The 21,240-nt window shown below is 44.2% G+C and overlaps 1 protein-coding gene across 1 annotated transcript in view; it reads left to right on the top strand.

Moving 5' to 3' along the window:
• adgb (androglobin) overlaps positions 1-21,240 on the top strand; it is a 400,763-nt gene that overhangs the window by 43,070 nt on the left and 336,453 nt on the right. The window contains exon 5 of the mRNA XM_068044513.1: positions 14,453-14,653. Within this exon, the coding sequence (XP_067900614.1) occupies positions 14,453-14,653 (201 nt within the window). The remainder of the gene's footprint in view (positions 1-14,452; positions 14,654-21,240) is intronic.

Genomic DNA, 21,240 nt, shown 5'->3' with positions numbered 1-21,240 from the left:
CCTGCATTCAATTAATATGCAATTAATAGATTCCCTTCTCTCTGTTTAAAAAAAGAGAGTTGTCTGGACAGCCAAAATTTCCAAACAAATTAAATCAAAGACCTCTATATTCTGTACAAAGCATTACATTGTGAGATGCCCCTCCAGGAGGACCCTGAACAATTTCTTCATACATGCATTTTCTTTTTGTAAAACAATTTGTGAGTTGATGACTCATGTCCACTCATTTAATTTTAGAGACTTCTTTTCTCTCGAGCATTTATTTTAGGGCAGCAAGGTCAATCCTTAACCTTTTCTCTCACTTTTTGTAGAGTGTACATTATCCCACAAGGAACGATTATCTACATATCATTCAGTGGGTATACTATTTTCAGTACGCTCATTGTACAGAGCCTCACTTAAAATCTTTGACAAATGGAATTCCACATCCACTGCCTCTGCAAGAGCCAGTGTTTCGGCAGCCAAATTGCATTCACTGCAAAATGATACTTTGATTTACACCCGAAGTATCTTGTAACTGCTTCTTTTTAATTTCCAAAATATACTTTATTCATAAAAATCTGTAAAAAATACATGACAAAACAGTTCCAAACAGTACCAAGTCAAAAATTACAAACAGTGCAAAAGAGGTCAGTTTCCTTCAATACAATCATGAGTTGCCTCACAACCCTTCCATTTCATTTCTCATGCCATATACATTTTACAGCAAAAGAAAATTTTCCCGATACAGTTCGAGGGGTTTTCCATGGATCCAGCCCCTCCGTTCAGCTTGGTGGGGGGACCTTACACAGTGGTCTTTCCCCATGGAGCCTTTGCCGTGGCTGCCCCAAGCTTCAGTGCGTCCCTCAGCACGTAGTCCTGGTCCTTGGAATGTGCCAGTCTGCAACATTCGGTTGTGGACAACTCTTTGCGCTGGAAGACCAGCAAGTTTCGGGCAGACCAAAGGGCGTCTTTCACCGAACTGATAGTCCTCCAGCAGCAGTTGATGTTTGTCTCGGTGTGCGTCCCTGGGAACAGCCCGTAGAGCACAGACTCCTGTGTTACAGAGCTGCTTGGGATGAACCTCGACAAAAACTACTGTATCTCTTTCCACACCTGCTTTGCAAAGACACATTCTGGAAGGAGGTGGGCAACCGTCTCTTTCCCACCACAGCCACTGCGAGGGCATTGTGCGGAGGGGGTGAGACTTCGGGCGTGCAGGAAGGATCTGACGGGGAGGGCTCTTCTCACCACCAGCCAAGCTACGTCTTGGTGCTTGTTTGAAAGTTCTGGTGATGAGGCATTCCACCAAATGACTTTGGCAGTCTTCTCGGGGAGCCATTCGACAGGATCCACTGTCTCCTTTTCCCGTCGGGCCTTGAGGACATTCCATGCAGACCACTGCCTGATGGATCGGTGGTCAAAGGTGTTTTTCCGCAGAAACTGCTCCACGAAGGATAGGTGGTACGGCACAGTCCAACTGGATGGAGCGTTCTGCGGCCATGTGACCATGCCCATCCTTCGCAACACCGGGGACAGATAGAACCTCAGCACGTAGTGATACTTGAAGTTTGCGTACTGGAGATCTACACACAGCTTGATTCAGCTGCACATGAAGGTAGTCATCAGGATGAGGGCGACGTTGGGTACATTTTTCCCGCCCTATCCAGAGGTTTGAACATCGTGTCCCTCCGGACCCAGGCCATTTTGGATCCCCAGATGAAGTGGAAAATGGCTCGGGTGACCGCCGCGGTGCAGGAGTGGGGTATGGGCCAGACCTGCGCCACGTACAGCAACAACATGAGCGTCTTGCACCTGATGACCAGGTTCTTACCCACAATGGAGAGAGCTCGCTGCTCCCACATGCTCAGCTTGTTTTGTACCTTGGCTACTCGCTCCTCCAAGGTTTTGGTGCACGCCCCGGCCCTTCCGAACCATATCCCCAGCACCTTCAGGTAGTCTGACCTAACGGTGAAGGGGACAAAGGATCAGTCAGCCCAGTTCCCAAAGAACATGGCCTCGCTCTTGCCGTGGTTAACTTTGGCTACCGAGGCCAGTTTAAACTGGTCGCAGATGCTCATCAGTCTGCGCACAGACATCGGGTCCGAGCAGAAGACGGCGACATCATCCATGTACAGGGAGGTTTTAACCTGAGTGCCTCCACTGCCTGGGATTGCCACCCCTCTTATGCTCGCATCCTTCCTAATAGACTCAGCAAAGGGTTCAATATAGCAAACAAACAAGACAGGGGAGAGAGGACAGCCCTGTCTGACTCCAGATTAGATCGGGAAACTTTCGGATTCCCACCCATTGATTGAGACTGCGCTACTGATATTTGTGCAGAGCAGTTTGATCCAATTGCAGATTCCCTCCCCAAACCCCATTTTGGAAAGCACGTCCATCATGTAGGTGTGCGATATCCTCTCAAAAGCCTTCTCCAGGTCCAGGCTGATGAGGCAGATGTCCACCCTCCTGTCCCGTACATAGGCAATCGTATCCCTGAGTAGCGCGAGACTGTCCGAGATCTTCCTGCCGGGTACAGTACAGGTCTGATCAGGGTGGATCACCAACTCCAGCTCAGACTTGACTTGACTGGCTATGACTTTGGACAGAATCTTGTAGTCAACATTAACATGGGCCTCCAATTTCTGATTTCTGCCCTCTCCCCCTTCCACTAGTAGATGAGGGTGATGATGCCTTTCCTCATGGATTCTGACATGCTGCAGGCCAGGAGCATACCCTCGTATACTTCCAGCAATTCTGGGCCGACCCAGTCCCACAGGGCCGAATACAACTCAACCAGTAAGCCATCGCTTCTGGTAGTTTTACTCGTCTCGAAGGACTCGACGGCCTTTGTCAGCTCGTCCAGAGTTAGCAGCTTGTCCAGTCTCTCCCTCGTGCTGTCTTCTAAGACCTCTGTGATAGATGACAGGAAGGACTGGGAGGCTCTGCTGTCTGTGGGCTTCGTGTCATACAGCCCAGCATAAAAGGATTTGCTGATCCTTAGTATGTTGGACTGCGAAGATGTTACTGAGCCATCCTCGTCCTTAATTCCCGGGAATCATTTACCTATTATTGCTGTTCCTATTTTGTCTACTGCTGTAATGGCCAGATCTGCTAAAGGCGCCTTCAACGTCATTCTACCTGTCTTTAATTCTTCCATTGTATTGACACCTACGTCCAGTGTCTGGACTATTTTGAAATCTGGCGACCATTGAGTCTTCTGTTTTTCACTGGAGAATGTCCCATTTGTTCCATGAAGGCTGAAGGAAATGACTTATGTTTCGTCAGGAATTTTTTCAAGGCAGCAGATATCCAATCCAACAGGGTCTCCTGCTCCAAGAACAGAATAGCAGTTAGAACAGATTGCAGTCCATATGAGACACCTTAGCAAAATCCAGTAATGTAAATGCTAGTACTGATCCAGAGATCCCCAAATTGAATTTAATTCTGATTTTACATCTTGTAGGAAGTGACAATGCCAAGGCCATACCTTGTTTTCTCTTTGGTGGGTACGTAACCCATGTCCACATTTCCACTTCATTCTTCCACTGTTCTTATGGTTCAGACTCAGAGAACATTGGAGGGTTATCATACCCTGGCAATTTACACTTACTTACTGTCATTTTTCACAATAGCCACTCAGCGTTTGGTTTCCTGTCTGAATTTTGAATCATCACCTTTAGGCAACCTTTAGGCTACTATGCTATATTCCAGAAAGCCACATGGTGAAGGATAGAACTAGAGCAAATCTTTGCACACTTTCCTGGGCTTTTGCACATTATGTACACATTACAAATATGCACCTCCTCACCCAACATTTACAGTTCAATCTGTTCCTTTTTATCGGGTCACAAGTGAATCTCTAGTTAATGCCCACCACCTGCACACAATTAAATACAATTAAACTACAATTCACACATATTGGCTGCATATATAGAGCACTGAATTTCAACAAATATTCATCAGTAAATAGCGCTGGTTGTTTACGATGAGGTACTGCAGTAATTTTTAATTTAAATGTTAATGTGGATCGACTTCCAAAATATGTCTCCTCCACAGCGTAATAAATACTTGAAAGAAGCTGGGTATGCAACCAAAAGGGGAGTGAAATGGGCCATCACTCTGAATCAAGCCCAGCTCCCATTAGATTAGATTTTTTTAGATTAGAGATACAGCACTGAAACAGGCCCTTCGGCCCACCGAGTCTGTGCCGAACATCAACCACCCATTTATACTAATCCTGCACTAATCCCATATTCCTACCAAGCATCCCCACCTGTCCCTATATTCCCCTACCACCTACTTATACTAGTGACAATTTATAATGGCCAATTTACCTATCAACCTGCAAGTCTTTTGGCTTGTGGGAGGAAACCGGAGCACCCAGAGAAAACCCACGCAGACACAGGGAGAACTTGCAAACTCCACACAGGCAGTACCCGGAATCGAACCCAGGTCCCTGGAGCTGTGAGGCTGCGGTGCTAACCACTGCGCCACTGTGCCACCCTCAGCACTCAGCTTCAGAATCTTGGAGGACGTTAGCTGAAAGATTGTGCCGGGGGTGAGCAGCTGTAGTTTTGAGCAGAGACTAAAGAAAGAGATTCCTTTCGGTCGGATGGAGACAGTTAAGAGAAATATAATGGACTGATCAAAATTAAGAGGGGTTTGATAAGTTTATAAGCGTTGAAAGGGAGGAGGTATTAGCAGTTTCAGCAGGCTTAAAAGTGAATAAATCCCCAGGTCCAGATGAGATGTATCCCAGGCTGTTATGTGAGGTAAGGGAGCAGATTACAGGAGCTCTGACACAAATATTTGAATCCTCTCTGGCCACAAAGAGGTGCCAGAGGACAGCGAATGTGGTACAATTTTTCAAGAAGGGTAGCAGGGATAAACTAGGTAATTATAGGCCAGTGAGTCTACCATCATTTGTAGGGAAACTATTGGAAAAGATTCTGAGGGACAGGATTAATCTCCACTTGGAGAGGCAGGGATTAATCAAGGATAGTCAGCATGGCTTTATCAGGGGGAGATCGTGTCTAACTAACTTGATTGAATTTTTCGAGGAGGTGATTAGGTGTGTAGATGAGGATAAAGCAGTTGATGTCGTCTACATGGACTTCAGTAAGGCTTTAGATAAGGTCCTGCATGGGAGATTGGTCAAGAAGATAAGAGCCCATAGGATCCAGGGCAATTTGGCAAATTGGATCCAAAATTGGCTTAGTGGCAGGAGGCAGAGGGTGATGGTCGAGAGTTATTTTTGCAATTGGAAGACTGTGATAAGTGGTGTACCAAAGGGATCAGTGCTGGGACCCTTGCTGTTTGTAGTGTACATTAATGATTTAGACGTGACTATAGGAGGTATGATCAGTAATTCGCAGATGACACAAAAATTGGTGATGTCGTAAATAGTGTGAAGGAAAGCCTTAGATTACAGGATGATATAGATGGGCTGGTAAGATGGGCAGAGCAGTGGCAAATGGAATTTAATCCTGAGAAATGTGAGGTGATGCATTTTGTGAGGATTAACAAGGCAAGGGAATATACAATGGATGGTGGGACCCTGGGAAGTACAGAGTGTCAGAGGGACCTTGGTGTACTTGTCCATAGATCACTGAAGGCAGGAGCACAGGTAGATAAGGTGGTTAGGAAGGCATATGGGATACTTGCCTTTATTAGTCGAGGCATAGAATATAAGAACAGGAAGGTTATAATGGAGCTGTATAAAACACAAGTTAGGCCACACCTGGCGTACTGTGTACAGTTCTGGTTGCCACACTATAGGAAGGATGTGATTGCACTGGAGAGGGCACAGAGGAGATTCACCAGGATGTTGCTTGGACTGAAGCATTTCAGCTATGAAGAGAGACTAGATAGGCTAGGGTTGTTTTCTTCACAGCAGAGAAGGCTGAGGGGGGACCTGATTGAAGTATACAAAATTATGAGGGGCATTGATAGGGTAGGTAGGAAGAAACTTTTTTCCTTAGTGGAGGTGTCAATAACCAGGGGGCATAGATTTAAGGTAAGGGGCAGGAGGTTTAGAGGAAAACTTTTTTCACTGAGAGGGTGGTTGGAATCTGGCTGAAGGGGTGGTAGAGGCAGGAACCCTCACAACATTTAAGAAGTATTTAGATGAGCACTTGAAACACCATAGTCTACAAGGCTATGGGCCGAGTGCTGGGAAATGGGATTAGAATAGATAGATGCTTGATGGCTGGCATGGACACGATGGGCTGAAGGGCCTGTTTCTGTGCTGTATAACTCTATGACTGTAAGTTAAATTGGGAGGAAGCTATTTTGCACTGAACGGTCAGTCGCTAACTCAAGGGCATAAATTTAATGTCAACCCTGATAAAACAAAGGGAGCGGTTGGAAGAATTTTTTTTTACACTGTGGGTTGTTAGAACATGGAATACTCGACCAAAAAAGTCTATAATAATTTTTAAAAGGGAAGTGAATTTAATATCTTCGGAAAAAGACAAATTTAGAAGGATACAGGTTAAGAGCAAAGAAATGGGACTGAGTGGCTAAATGATCAGTATACTCTGCTCCTTGCGTGCAGTCCCACTGACAGCATCCTCTTGTTGCCCATAGTTTCCCAGTCTCAGTTCACCTGACTGTCAACAATTTCTATAGATCCTGGGCATGCTTTGGATCTTCTTTCCTAAGCAGTAAGCCAACAGGATATCTTTGTTCAAATCAGAACCAGATTTCACATTCAATGTTTTTTTTATCCCAAGCTCAGATTGTACTTGGTCTACACACACAGAAAAATATGCATTTACCATGAAAAAGAAATAACTTGCTTCTATGTAACACCTTTCACAATCTCAGGACTTTCCAAAGCATTTTACTTAATTGAAGTTAGTCACAATAGTAATGTAGGAAACATGGTAACCAATTTGCACACGACAAGGTCCCACAAGCAGCAAGGCAGTAAATAATGACCATAAATGTTGGCCAGGGCATCGCAAGACTACCCCTGCTCTTTTTTTATTCATTCATGGTTTGTGAATGTCGCAAGAACATGGCAAGGCCAACATTTATTGCGCATCCCTAACTGCCCTTTAGAAGCTAGTGGTGAGCCATCTTCTTGAACAATTGTAGTGCATGTGATGTCGGTACACCCACAGTACTGTTAGGGAAGGAGTTCCAGATTTTGATCCAGTGGCAGTGAAGAAACGTCACTTATAGTTTCAAGTCAGGATAGTGTGTTACTTGGAGGGGAACTTGCAGGTGGTAATATTCCCATGAGCCTGCTGCTCTTGTTCTTCTAGAAGATAGAGGCTGCAGGTTTGAAAGGTACTGTCAAAGGAACCTTGGCAAGTTGCTGTAGTTCATCTTGTCGATGGTACACACTGCTTCCACTGTGCACCAGTGGTGGAGGAAGTCTATGTTTAAGGTGGTGAATGGGGTACTGATCAAGCAGGCTGCGTTTTACTGGATGGTGTTGATTTTCTTGAGTGTTGTTGGAGCTGCACTCATCCAGGTAGATAGAGAGTATTCCGTCACACTCCTGACTTGTGTATTGTCAATTGTGGACAGGCTGTGGGGAGCCAGGAGGTGAGTTACTCATTGCAGAATTCCCAACCTCTGACCTGCTCTTGCAGCCACAATATTTATACGTGGAGAGAGAAGCAGAGTTAACGTTTCAGGTCAGTGACCCTTCTTCGTTTCAGGTCACTGACCTGAAACGTTAACTCTGCTTCTCTCTCCACAGATGCTGCCAGACCTGCTGAGTCTTTCCAGCATTTCTTGTTTTTATTTCAGATTTCCAGCATCCACAGTATTTTGCTTTTATTACAATATTTATACAGCTAGTCCAGTTAAGTTTCTGGTGAATGATAACCCGCAGGATATCGATAGTGGGGAATTCAGCAATCGTTATGCCGTTGAACGTCAAGGGTAGTTGGTTAGATTCTCTCTTGTTGGAGATAGTCAGATGAAGATGGCATTTGTGTGGCGCAAATGTTACTTGCCATGTTGTCTAGGTCTGACTGTATGTGGGCACAGACTGCTTCAGCACCAGAGGAGTTGTGAATGATACTGAACACTGCAATCATCAGCGAATATCGTCACTTCTAACCTGATGGAGGGAAGGTCATTGATGAAGCAGCTGAGGATGGTTGGGCCTAGGACAGTAATACCTGCAGTAATGTCATGGGGCTGAGATGATTTCCTTCCGAAAACCGCAACCGTTTTCCTTTGTGCTAGGTATGACTCCAATCATTGGAGAGTTGATGCCGCACTACGTCAAATGCTGCTTTGATATCAAGGGCAGTCACTCTCCTCTCATCTCTGGAATTCATCTCTTTTGTCCATGTTTGGCCAAGGCTGGAATGAGATCAGGAGCCAAGTGGCCTTGGAGGAACCCAAACTGAGCATTGGTGAACAAGTTATTGCTCAGTAAGTGCCGCTTGATAGCACTGTTGACGACATCTTGCAACACTTTATGGATGATTGAGAGTAGACTGATAGGAATGTAATTGGCTGGATTGGATTTGTCCTGCATTTTGTGGACAGGACATTGTCACGGAATTATTTATTTTCTCCTCTGATTAAAACAGTGTGCCTTTAAGACTCTTTTTAAAAACAGTGTGCCTTTAAAAACTAAGAGGCACAGTGTGCCAGCTGCACCTGTTACCGAGGCAACAGCAGGAGAGAGAGGTCACATGGTGTAATGTTTCAATTTAACTGTGTGTAAAAACCAGCTAAAACCAGTCTTGAGACACCAGTGAAGCATGCTTGCCTTGAAAGAAGAGAATTCTCTCAGCTGAAATTCTACAATGAGCCAAAAGTTGTGTTAATTGCCTAAGGAGAAAAAAATCCTTTTGAAGAGAACATTCTTATTGCTGGCCGTAGCAAAATTCCTTTTTCTTTACTTCCAATCTGAGGAGTCTTTGCTTCAAGATTGAATCTCTCTTGACTGATTGTGTTTTCTGAAATCTACCAATTTTAAAATCAAAACAGAGACCTGTCATTGTCCCCCATGTTGAAAGAGCTGTTTGACGCCTGCTGCAACTGAAGTGCTTTGAATACCTATCAAGAAGACTGTTTCATCAAATCCGTGTGGAGACTTCTAGTGGCAGCTGATTATTTTTTTACACTAGGATACCTCACCCATCAGGAACGTAACCCAAAAAGACTTATAATCCACTTATTTATTTATTCTTGAGAAACAGCTAATTTTTAAAACTTTTTTTTAAAACGGTTAACTGTTGATTTTTGAGTGTATGTGTGTGAATGGCAGGAGTTAGGTTAAAATAAGAAGTTATAAGGTCTTTAGACTTAGGTTTATCTTCATAATGTTTAAGATTTAATTTTAATAAATAGTTAATTTGTTGTTGTCTATAGATACCTGGATTGGTCTGTTTTATTCTGGGGGTTACTAGAGTGTTTAATTTGGCTGTTTTCTGGTTTATGTTTTCCATAATAATATGCTGCGACCTGTGGAGTGATGGGACTGAATTGACAATACATTGCTCCCTCCTTGATCATAACAACATACCTCAGCAATTTTCCACATTGTCAGTTAGATTCCAGTGTTGTATCTGTGCTGGAATAGCTTGGCAAGGGGGTGTGGCTAGTCCTGAGTTTTCAGTATGACAGCCGGGATGTTGTCTGGGCCCATATCTTTTGCTGTATCCAGTGTGTTCAGCTTTTTCTTTACATCATATGGACTGAAGCGAGTTATCTGAAGACTGGCATCTGTGATGCTGGGGAGGCTGAGATGCATCATTCTGGCTGAAGATGATTGCACATGTTTCAGACTTGTCTTTTTCACTGATGTGCTCTGCTCCCCCTTCGTTGAAGATGGGATGCTTGTGGAGCCACCACCATTCATGACTGGATGTCTTTGAAATAGAGTCATGTGATCTTTTACATCCACCTGAGAGGGCAGACAGAACCTCATTTTAACTTCTCACTCCCTCAGTACTGCACTTGACTGTCAGCCTAGATTATGTGCTTGTGTATATGGAGTGGGACTTGAATTCATAATCTACTGACTTAGAAGTGAGATTGCCACCAATGAGCCACAGCTGACACATGAGTTTATAAAGCTGATGGCATACGCGATGCCAAATGCTAGGTCAATACGGGAACCCCACGTGGTCACACAGTCATTAGGTAGAAATACATAGACTTTCCAGAACAGAAACAGGACATTAGTCCCAACTGGTCAATGCTGGTGTTTGTACTGCACATGAGCCTCCTCCCACTTCATTTATTTGCCTCTTAGAATCATAGAATTGTTACAGCATAGAAGGAAGTCATTTGGCCCATCGAGCCTGTCGGCTCTCTGCAAGAGCAATTTAGCTGTCCCACTCCCCTTCCATTTCCCTACATCTTCAATTTTTTTTCCATTCATGTTCTTGTCCAATTCCTTTAGCTCCTCCTCACCCCCACCTAATATCCTCAGCTCCTTCCCTACCCCCTGATATCCTCAGCTTTTACCCCACCTGATATCCTGAGCTCCTCCCACATCCTCAGATCTTCCTCAACCCTGCTCCTGTATCTTTCCATTTCCTTCTCCCTCAAGTCTACATCAAGCCTCCCAGTGTCAGTGCTATCTTCTTCAAACCACAGTTGTGGCATCTCCGAACACTCACATGAGTATCTGGAACATCGTGCATGCGTGAAACTTCGCACGTACACAAACAACTTACCGGGCATTCTGGATTGAGTCTTCTCCCAGGGTGCAGGAGGCAATACAAATGCAGATTTTTATTCACACACTTTGACAAGAAGATAACATTGTGGGAAGTCTGACTGAAAGCTGTCAGTTGGCATGTATGCACTTACAAGGCTGGCAACAGACTCGGGGGTTCCAGTGAGGAAGCTTGAATGGTACAACGTCATCCTGAGATTAGATAACAGCTCCCAACTTGCTCATTTTTTTGAATTAAATATGTGTATCTAAATTTTACAATTTAAAGTGCACTATCAAATTAAACTGCACAGCAATGGGAGTTATCATAACACACTAAATATCCAAGCTTTGCTTCACAGTGCAGAAAATAAATGCATAATTTGTCTAATGCTCTAATAAAGCCACAAATCTCTGGCTCACACCAAACATCTCAGTTCCCAGATGAGTTCATTTTTCAGGACTTCTTTACTCATGTAGCAACAGGTTCCTCAGTCTGTGTATAATTTGATGCTGTGCCAATGTGATTGACACACACCCTGTCACAAGCTTATATTGTATTCTACGTGGGTTATAGCAGCAAGTCTAAATTTATCTGGAAAATCCAGACTTGTTTTATCGAAACATACAGCATCAGCTGCAGGCAAACGTGTCACCCTGGATGGATTCTGAGTTATGTGGACAGCAGTGGAATCAGGGTCATATTGTTCCTACCCATCTGTGCTTCCAGTGTGACAATATAAAAATGGAGCAAACCCAGTAGCGTGAACAGAGTGGCACTGCTGAAACAGGATCTACTGTCTGAAAATGTAGAACACAGACTGATCCCAGGTTAAACACACTACATTGAAGTGAGACAGAGGCAGTTAGTGAAACAAGTCTTCACACTAAGGATACTCTCCATTGGATTGTATGGCACTACCACTGTGCTAAAGAGGATAGATTCAGAACAGATCTAACAGCTCAAAACTGGGCATCCATGACATTCTGTGGGCCACTAGTAGCAGCAGAATTGTATTCAACCACAATGTGTATACACGTGGTCTGGCATATCCCTCATTCGACCAGTACCATCAAGCCAGGGAACCACTCTGGTTCAATGAGGCGTGTAGGAGAGCATGCCAGGAGCAGCACCAGTCATACCTAAAAATGGGATGCCAACCTGATGAAACCACAACAGGACTACATGCATGCTAAACAGTGGAAGTAGTATGCTATAGACAAAGCTAAGCAAACCCACAACCAATAGATCAGAGAAAAACTCTGCAGTCCTACCACATCCAATCATGAATGGTGGTGGACAATTAAACAACTAACTAGAGAAGCAGGCTCCACAAACATCCCCTCAATGATGGGGAAATCAAGCATATCAGTGAAAAGAAACAAGGCTGAAGCAGTTGCAACTATCTTCAGTCAGAAATGCTGAGTTGATGATCTATCTTGGCCTCCTCCTGAGGTGCCCAGCATCATAGGTTGCCAGTCTTCAGCCAATTCGATTCTCTCCACATTGTTATCAAGGAATGGCTGAAAGCACTGGGTACAGCAAAGTCTATGAGCCTTGACAACATTCCCAGCAGTAGCACTGAAGACTTGTGCTCCAGAACAAACCACACCCCTAGCCAAGCTGTTCCAGTACAGCTGCAACAATGGCATCTATCCAACAATGTGGAAATTTGCCCAAATATGTCTTGTTCACAAAAAGCAGGACAAATCCAGTGTGGCCAATTACTGCCCCATCAGTTAACTCTCAATCATAAACAAAGTGATGGAAAGTGTTGTTGATAGTGCTATCAAGAGGCACTTACTCAGCAATAACCAGCTCACCAAAGCTCAGTTTGGGTTCTGCCAGGGCTACTCAGCACCAGATCTCATTACAACCTTGGTCGAAACATGGTCAAAACAGCTGAATTCGAGATTTGAGGTGAGAGTGTCTACCCTTTATATCAAGGCAGCATTTGACTGAGTGTGGCATCAAGGAGCCCTAACAAAATTGAAGTGAATGGAAATCAGGGAGAAAAGTCTTGACTGGTTGGAGTCTTACCTAGAACAAAGGAAGATGGTTGTGGTTGGTCCAATCCAATTATCTGAGCTCCAGAACAGCACTGCTGGAGTTTCACAGGATAGTATCCTCGGCCTAACCATCTTCATCTGCTTCATTAATGACCTTCCTTCTATCATAAGGTCAGAAATGGGGACGTTCACTGATGATTGCACAGTGTTTGGGACCATTTGCAACTCCTCATATACTGAAGCAGTCTGTGCCCGCATGCAGCAAGACCTGGGCAACGTTCTGGCATGGGCTAATGAGTGGCAAGTAACATTTGCACCACACAAATGCCAGGCATTGATCATCTCCAACAAGACAGAATCTTACCATCTCCCCTTAACATTCAACGACATTACCACCCTCCCCAACCAGCAACATCCTGGGAGTTACCAGTGACCAGAAGCTTAACTGGACCAGCCATATAAATACTCTGGCTAAAAGGGTGGGTCACAGCCTGGGAATTCTGCATTGAATAACTCACTTCCTGACTCCTCAGATCCTGTCCACCATCTACAAGGCACAAATTGGGAGTGTGATTGAACACTCTGTACTTGCCTGGATGAGTGCAGCTCCAATAAAACCTACGCAGCTCAACACTGTCCAGGACAAAGCAGTCTGCTTGATCGGCATACCATCCACCACCTTAAACATTCACTTCCTCCACCACTGGTGCACAATGGCAGCAGTGTGTACCATCTACAAGATGCACTGTAGCAACTCGCCAAACCTCCTTCGACAGCACCTTCCAAACCCACAACCTCGACCAGCTAGAAGAACAAGAGCAGCTGACACATGGGAACACCATTACCTGCAAGTTCCTCTCCAAGTCACACTCCATCCTGACATGGAACTATATTACTGTTCCTTCACTGTTGCTGGTCAAAATCCTGGAGTTCCCTATCAGTACTGTGCGTGTACCTACACCACATGGACTGCAACGGTTCAAGAAGGTAGCTCACTAGCACCTTCTGAAGGGCAGTTAGGGATGGGCAATAACTGCCGGCCTTGTCAGCAACTCTCATATCCCATAAATGAATGAAAAAAACCAGGTAATAGTGACTATAATTCAGAAGTACTTTATTGGCTGTGAAGCCCTTTGGGAAGTCCTGACATTGTGGAATCATGAAAGGTGCTATATAAATGTAAATCTTTCTTTTTTAAGGACAGCCTCTGCCTCAGTCTTCCCTCAGCTCCATATCCTGCTTTTGTCTCTTTCACCTTTCCTGTTCCTTTCACTGTTGCAATACACTTAAATAATTAATGATTTTTGCAATGAGTCAATCCTCTGCAATTGCTCTTTGTAAGTCTTTCACAAGCAAAGACACTTTCATAGTAATAAAAGAAAAATACTGCGGATGCTGGAAATCTGAAATAAAAACAAGAAATGCTGGAAATACTCAGCAGGTCTGGCAGCATCTGTGGAGAGAGAAGCAGAGTTAACGTTCATGCAAGGGGGAGTGGGTTAATATTTGTTACACCTTCATACGCTCAGAAGCAGTTTATGGTGTCTGGACAAAAGTTGGCAGCCACTCCATTAATGCTAATACAGAAAGACCGCACTGTAACATGTACAGGTATGTGTGCTACCTCACCTTTACAGAGAAAATAACTCCGCTTCTAGATTTATAAATCTATGATATTGTGAACACAGTGCTTACTACAATTTAAAAGGAAAATATAGCAATGGGTTGCATTACCAGAGGGGAGTACAAATCTCCCAAAAATGGCCCTGCTATTTTAAAGCGTTGTAGTAGTTTGTTCTGTCTTATCTTTGTCAGGTGATGCGATGGATTATCAGTGAAATCATTATGCTCTGGAACACCTGCCAGGACACTAATTTGAATGAGAAGAGCTTGCTGGAGACAATGGGCCCCCCCTGGAAGCCCTGGGAGCACATATATGCCCTTTGTAAGGCCGTAAGGGGCCACATACCTCTCTACAACAGTTATGGAAAGTATGTCGTGAGGTTGTACTGGATGGTAAGAGTAAGATTTGAAAAATTATGAACTTGGGACTACCTTTTTTGATTAAAGAAATAATTACAATAAACCTTCAAGCTTGTAATTGTAAAGCTAGTTTAGTAATTCGCACATTATTTTGTAATCCAATTAAGAGTTAATGAGGAGTGGAACAGTACATTTAAGAACTTAGATTATAGCTATGGAATAAGGTGACAAATGAATGCATCATTACCATTTAACAATAGTTTACAATCTTGCAATATTACCAACTATGTGCAGATTAAAGAACTATTAGTAGGTAACAGAAATGAGACATGCAATATTTGGGAACATTGTTTTTTAAAAAATTTTTCATGGAATGTGGGTGTCACCGGCAAGGCAATGTTTGTTGCCCATCCCTAATTGCCCTTGAGAAGGTTGTGGTGAGCTGCCAACTTGAACCGTTGCAGTCCATCTAACAGTGCTGTTAGGAAGTTAAGGATAGTATTAGATTAAAAGAAGGCGCTTGCAATGTTGCAAAAAAGAGAAGCAAGTCTAAGGATTGGGAGTGTTTACAACCAGAAAAGGGCCACCAAAAAGTTGATAAAAAAGGAAAAAATAGAAACAAGAGTAAACTAGACAGTAGTATAAAAACAAATTGTGAGAACTTTTATAGTTATATAAAAAAGAGAGTAAAGTAAAATTTGGTCCTTTAGAAGCAGAGACAAGAGAAATTATCGTAGGAAATGAGGAAATGGCAGAGGCATTGAAGAAATATTTTATGTCTATCCTCACAGTAGAAGACACAAGTTCTATACCAGAAATAGGCAGTAACCTAGAGGCTAAAAGAATGAGGAAATTAATATCAGCAAAGAAAAAGTATTGGAGAAACTTCAGGGACGAAAATCTGACAAATCCCAGGGACCTGATGGCCTACATCCTAGGTTTCTACAAGATATGTCTGCAGAGATAGTGGATACGCTAGCTATGATTTTCCAAAATTCCTTAGATTTGGGAACAGTCCCATCTTACTGGAAGTCGGCAAATTTTACACTGCTTTTCAAGAAAGGAGGTAGAGAGAAAACAGGGAAGTACAGGTTAGTTAGCCAAACATCTGTGGTTGCGAAAATGCTGGAATCTATTATTAAGGAAGTCTTAACAATGCACTTAGAAAAGTACAGTATGACAAGAACAAGACAACATGGTTTTACTAAAGAGAAATCCTGTTTGACAAATGTATTAGAGTTTTTTGAGGATGTAACTAGTCGGGTAGATAAAGGGGAACCAGTAGATGTAGTATACCTGGATTTGCAAAAGGTATTTGATAAGGTGCCACACAAAAGGTTAATAGGTAAGGTAAGGACTCATGGAGTTGGGGGTAATATATTAGCATGGATACAGGATTGGTTAATGGACAGAAAGCAAAGAGTTGACATAAACTGGGCATTTTCAAGTTGACAGGCAGTGAACAGTGGAGTGCCGCAAGGATCAGTGCTGGGGCCTCAGCTGTTTACAATCTATATTAATGACTGAGATGGAAGAGACAGAGAGTAATGTATCTAAGTTTGCTGATGATACAAAGGTAGGTGGAAAAGAGGACACAGAGAGGCTGCGAAGAGATATAGACAGGTTAAGTGAGTGGGCAACAAGATGGCAGATGGAGTATAATGTAGGGAAGTGTGAAGTTATTCACTTTGGTCGTAAGAATAGAAAAGCAGAATATTTTTAAAAGGTGTGAAACTTGTAAGTATTGATGTTCAGAGAGACTCGGGTATGCTTATACAAGGAACATAGAAAATTAGCATGCAGGTACAGCAAACAATTGGGAAGGCAAATGACATGTTGCTCTTTGTTGCAAAGGGATTGGAGTACAGGAATAAAGAAGCCTTGCTACAATTGTACAGGGTTTTGGTGAGAGCACATCCGGAGTACTGTGTTCAGTTTTGGTCTCCACATTTAAGAAAGGATATACGTGCATTGGAGGCGGTACAGCGAAGGTTCACTAAATTGGCCCCTGGGATGAGGGGGTTGTCCTATGATCAGAGGCTGAGTAAATTGGGCCTATATTCTCTGGAGTTTAGAAGAATGAGAGGTGATCTCATTAAAACGTACAATATTCTGGATAGGGTAGACAGTGAGCGATTGTTTTCGCTGGTCGAGGAATCGACAACACGGGGGCACAGTCTCAGGATAAGGGGCCAATTTAGGACTGCGATAGAAATTACTTCACTCAAAGAGTTGTGAATCTTTGGAATTCTCTACTCCAGAGGGTTGTGGATGCTCCATCACTGAATACATTTAAGGCAGGGATAGACAAATTCTTGGTCTCTCAGGGAATCAAGGGATATGGCGAGCAGGCGGAAAAGTGGAGTTGAAGCTCAAGATCAGCCATGATTGTATTGAATGGCGGAGCAGGCTCAATGGACCATATGGTCTACTCCTGCTCCTATTTCTTGTGTTCTTGTGAAGTCAGTTCCAGGATTTTGATCCAGCGACAGTGAAGGTGTGCCAATATAGTTCCAAGTCAGAATGGTGTGTGGCTTGGAGGAGAACTTTCAGGTGGTGGTGGTCCCATTGCATTTGCTGTCCTTGTCCTTCTAGGTGGTAGAGGTCGTGGGTTTGGAAGGTGCTGTCGAAAGAGCCTTGGTGAGTTGCTGCAATGCATCTGGTAGATGGTACACACTGCTGCCACTCTGTGTCGTTGGTGGATTGGGTGCTGATCAAGCAGACTGCTTTGTCTTGGATAGTATCAAGCTTGCGTGTTGTTGGAGTTGCACCCATCCAGGCAAGTGGAGAGTATTGCATCACACTCCTGACTTGTGCCTTATAGATGGTGGACAGGCTTTGGAGAGTCAGGAGGTAAGTTACTCGCCGCAGGATTCCCAGTCTCTCACCTGCTCTTGTAGCCACAGTATATGTATGGCTGGTCTAGTTCACTTTCTGGTCAATGGTAACCCACAGGATGTTGATAGTGGGGGATTCAGCGATGGTAATGCTATTGAATGTCAAGGAGAGATGGTTAGATTCTCTCTTGTTGGAGATGGTCATTTTCTATCTCTTGTGTGGCGTGAATGTTACTTGCCACTTATCAGTCCAAGCCTGAATGTTGTCCAGGTCTCACTGCAGATTGGCACGGACTGCTTCAGTATTTGAGGAGTTGTGAATGGTACTGAACATTGTGTAATCAACAGTGAACATCCCCACTTCTGGCCTTATGATGGAGGAAGGTCATTGATGAAACAGCTGAAGATGTTTGGGCCTAGGACACTACCCTGAGGAGCTCCTGCAGTGATGTCCTGGGACTGAGGTGATTGACCTCCAACAACCACAACCATCTTCCTTTGTGCTAGGTACGTCACCAACCAGTGGAGAATTCCGCCCCCCTCCACCCCGATTCCCATTAACTTCAATTTTGCCAGGGCTCCTTGATGCCACACACAGTCAAATGCTGACTTGATGTCAAGGACAGTCACTCTCACCTCCCCTTTTGAGTTCAGCTCTTTTGTCCATGCTTGGACCAAGGCTGTAATGAGGTCAGGAGCTGAGTGGCCCCGGCAGACCCCAAACTGAACATTGGTGAGCAGCATTATTGCAGTGTGATTGCCGCTTGGTAGCACTGTTGACAACACCTTCCATCACTTTGCTGATTATTGAGAGGAGGCTGATGGGGCGGTAATTGGCCGGATTGGATTTGTCCTGGCTTTTGTGGATAGAACATACCTGGGCAATTTTCCACTTTGTTGAGTAGATGCCAGTATTGTAACTGTACGTGAACAGTTTTGCCAGGGGCACAGCTATTTCTGGAGCACAAATCTACGATTGCCAGGATGTTGTCAGGCCCTATAGCCTTTACAGTATCCAGTGCAGAACACATGGTGTAGGGAGCAACATATTTGCCAGGATATAGGACTGGTTAACTAACAGGAAGCAGAGAGTAGGGATAAATGGGTCCTTTTCAGGTTGGAAAGCTGTAACTAGTGGAGTGCTACCGGGATCAGTGCTGGGGATCAATGACTTGGATGAAGGAACTGAATGTATGGTATCTAAATTTGCCGATGACGCCAAGATAGGAAGGAAAGTAAGTTGTCAAGAGGAGGTAAAGAATCTGCAAAGGGATATAGATTTTGGCAGATGAAATATAATGTGGGAAAATGTGGCCTTGTGCATTTTGGCAGGAAGAATAGAAAAGCTGTATACCATTTAACTGGAGAGCGATTGCAGAACCTGGTGGTACAGAGGGATCTGGGTGTCCTGGTACATGAATCATAAAAAGTTAGTATGCAGGTGCAGCAAGCGATTAGGCAGGCAAATGGAATGTTCGTGTTTTTTGCAAGGGGAATCGAGTATAAAAGCAGGAAGTTTTACGGCAGCCATACAGGATCTTGGTGAGAACATATCTGGAGTACTTGTACAGTTTTGGTCTCCATATTTGAAAAAGGATATAATTGCATTAGCAGCAGTTCAGAGAAGGTTCAAGCGACCAATTCCAGGGATGAAGGGCTTATCTTATGAAGAAAGGTTGACCAGGTTGGGCCTATACCCATTGGAGTTTAGAAAAATGAGACATGATCTTATTGAAACATATAAGATCCTGAGGGGTCATGATAGAGTGGATACCAGGAGCATGTTTCCTCTTGTGGGGGAGACTAGAATTAGGGGGCACACTTTAAGAATAAGGGGCTCTCCCTTTTAAGACAGAGATGGGGAGAATTTTTTTCTCCCGAACAGTTGTTAGTCTGTGGAACCCTCTTCCCCAGAAAGCAGTGAAGGCTACGTCATTGAATTTATTCAAGGCTGAGTTAGATAGATTTCTGATAGATAAGGGAATCGAGGGTTATGGAGAGTGGAGTTGAGACCACAACCAGATCAGCCATGATCTTATTAAATGGCAGAGCAGGCTCGAAGGGCTGAATGGCTCCTCCTGCTCCAAAGTCCCATGTTCCTCTGTTCCTTCGGCCATTTCTTGATATGTGAAGTGAATCGAATTGGCTAAAGATTGGCATCTGTGATGCTGGGGACCTCAGGAGGAGGCCAAGATGGATCATTCACTTGGCACTTCTGTTTGCAAATGCTTCAGCCTTGTCTTTTGCACTGAGGTGCTGGGCTCCCCCATCGTTGAGGATATTTGTAGAGCCTCCTCCTCCTCCTGTTAATTGTTTCAGGACTGGATGTGACAGGACTGCAGAACTTTGATCTGATACATTGGTTGTCGATCGCTTAGCCCTGTATATTGCATGCTGCTTCTGCTGTTTGGCATGCACGTGGTCCTGTGTTGTAGCTTCACCAGGTTGGCACCTCATTTTTATGCTGTCCTGCAATCTTCATCGAACCAGAGTTTATCCCTTGGCTTAATGGTAATGGTAGAGTGAGGGATATGCCAGGCCATGAGGTTACAGATTGTGGTTGAATAAAATTCTGCTGCTGATAGCCCTCAGCGTCTCATGAATGCTCAGTTTTGAGCTGCTAGATATGTTCTGAATCTATCCCATTTAGTACAGCGATAGTGCTATACAACACAATGGAGGGGACTTCATTTTCGCAAGGACTGTGCGGTGGTCACTCCTACCTATACTGTTATGGACAGGTAGCTTAGTAAGGATGGGGTCTAGTAAGTTTTTCTCCTCTTTTTAGCTCCCTCACCACCTGCCGCCGGCCCAGTCTGGTAGATATGTCCTTCAGGACTTGGCCAGCTAGGTCAGTAGTAGTGCTGCTGAGCCACTCTTAGTGATGGACATTGAATTCCCCCATCCAGATCACATTTTGTGCCTTTGCCACCCTCAGTGCTTCTTCCAGGTGGTGTTTAACATAGAGGAGGACTGATCCATCAGCTGAGGGAGGGCAGTAGGTGGTAATCAGCAAGAGGTTCCCTTGTTCATGTTTGACCTGATGCCATGAGATTTTATGGGGTTTGGAGTCAATGGTGAGGACTCCCAGGGCAACTCCCTCACGATTGTATACCACTGTGCCATCGCCTCTGCTGGGTCTGTCCTGCCGGTGGGACAAGACATATCCAGGGATGGTGATGGTGCACAGGATATTGGCTGTAAGGTATGATTCTGTGAGTGTGACTGTCAGGCTGTTGCTTGACTAGTCTGTGGGATAGCTTTCGCAATTTTGGCACAAGCCCCCAGATGGTTAGTAAGGAGGACTGTGCAGGGTTGGGTGTGCCGTTGTCGTTTCCGGTGCCTAAGTCGATACCAGGTAATCCGTCTGGTTTTATTTCTTTTTGTCTTTTCTGTAGCAGTTTGGTACAACTGAGTGGGCTGCTAGGCCATTTCAGAGGGCAGTTAAGAGTCAGCCACAATACTGTGGGCCTCGAGTCACATGAAGGTCAGGCCAGGTAGGGATGGCAGATTTCCTTCCTTGAAGGACATTAGGGAACCAGATGGGTTTTTACGACAATTGATAGTTTCACTGCACCATTACTGAGACGAGCTTTCAGTTCCAGATTTTTTTAAATTAATTAATTTAATTTAAATTCCTCCAGCTGCTGTGGTAGGATTGGAACCTGTGTCCCGAGGGCATTAGCCTGGGCTTCTGCATCACTAGTCCAGTGACATTACCACAATGCCACCGCCTCCCCTTTCATAGACCTTTTTGTTTAAAAAAGAGTGCTTTAATGTGTG

The sequence above is a fragment of the Heterodontus francisci genome, chromosome 13 (genome assembly GCF_036365525.1).
Source record: "Heterodontus francisci isolate sHetFra1 chromosome 13, sHetFra1.hap1, whole genome shotgun sequence".
Taxonomy (NCBI): Eukaryota; Metazoa; Chordata; class Chondrichthyes; order Heterodontiformes; family Heterodontidae; genus Heterodontus; species Heterodontus francisci.
Note: the sequence above shows the minus strand (reverse complement) of the source record. Positions and strands in the feature narration are given on the sequence as shown.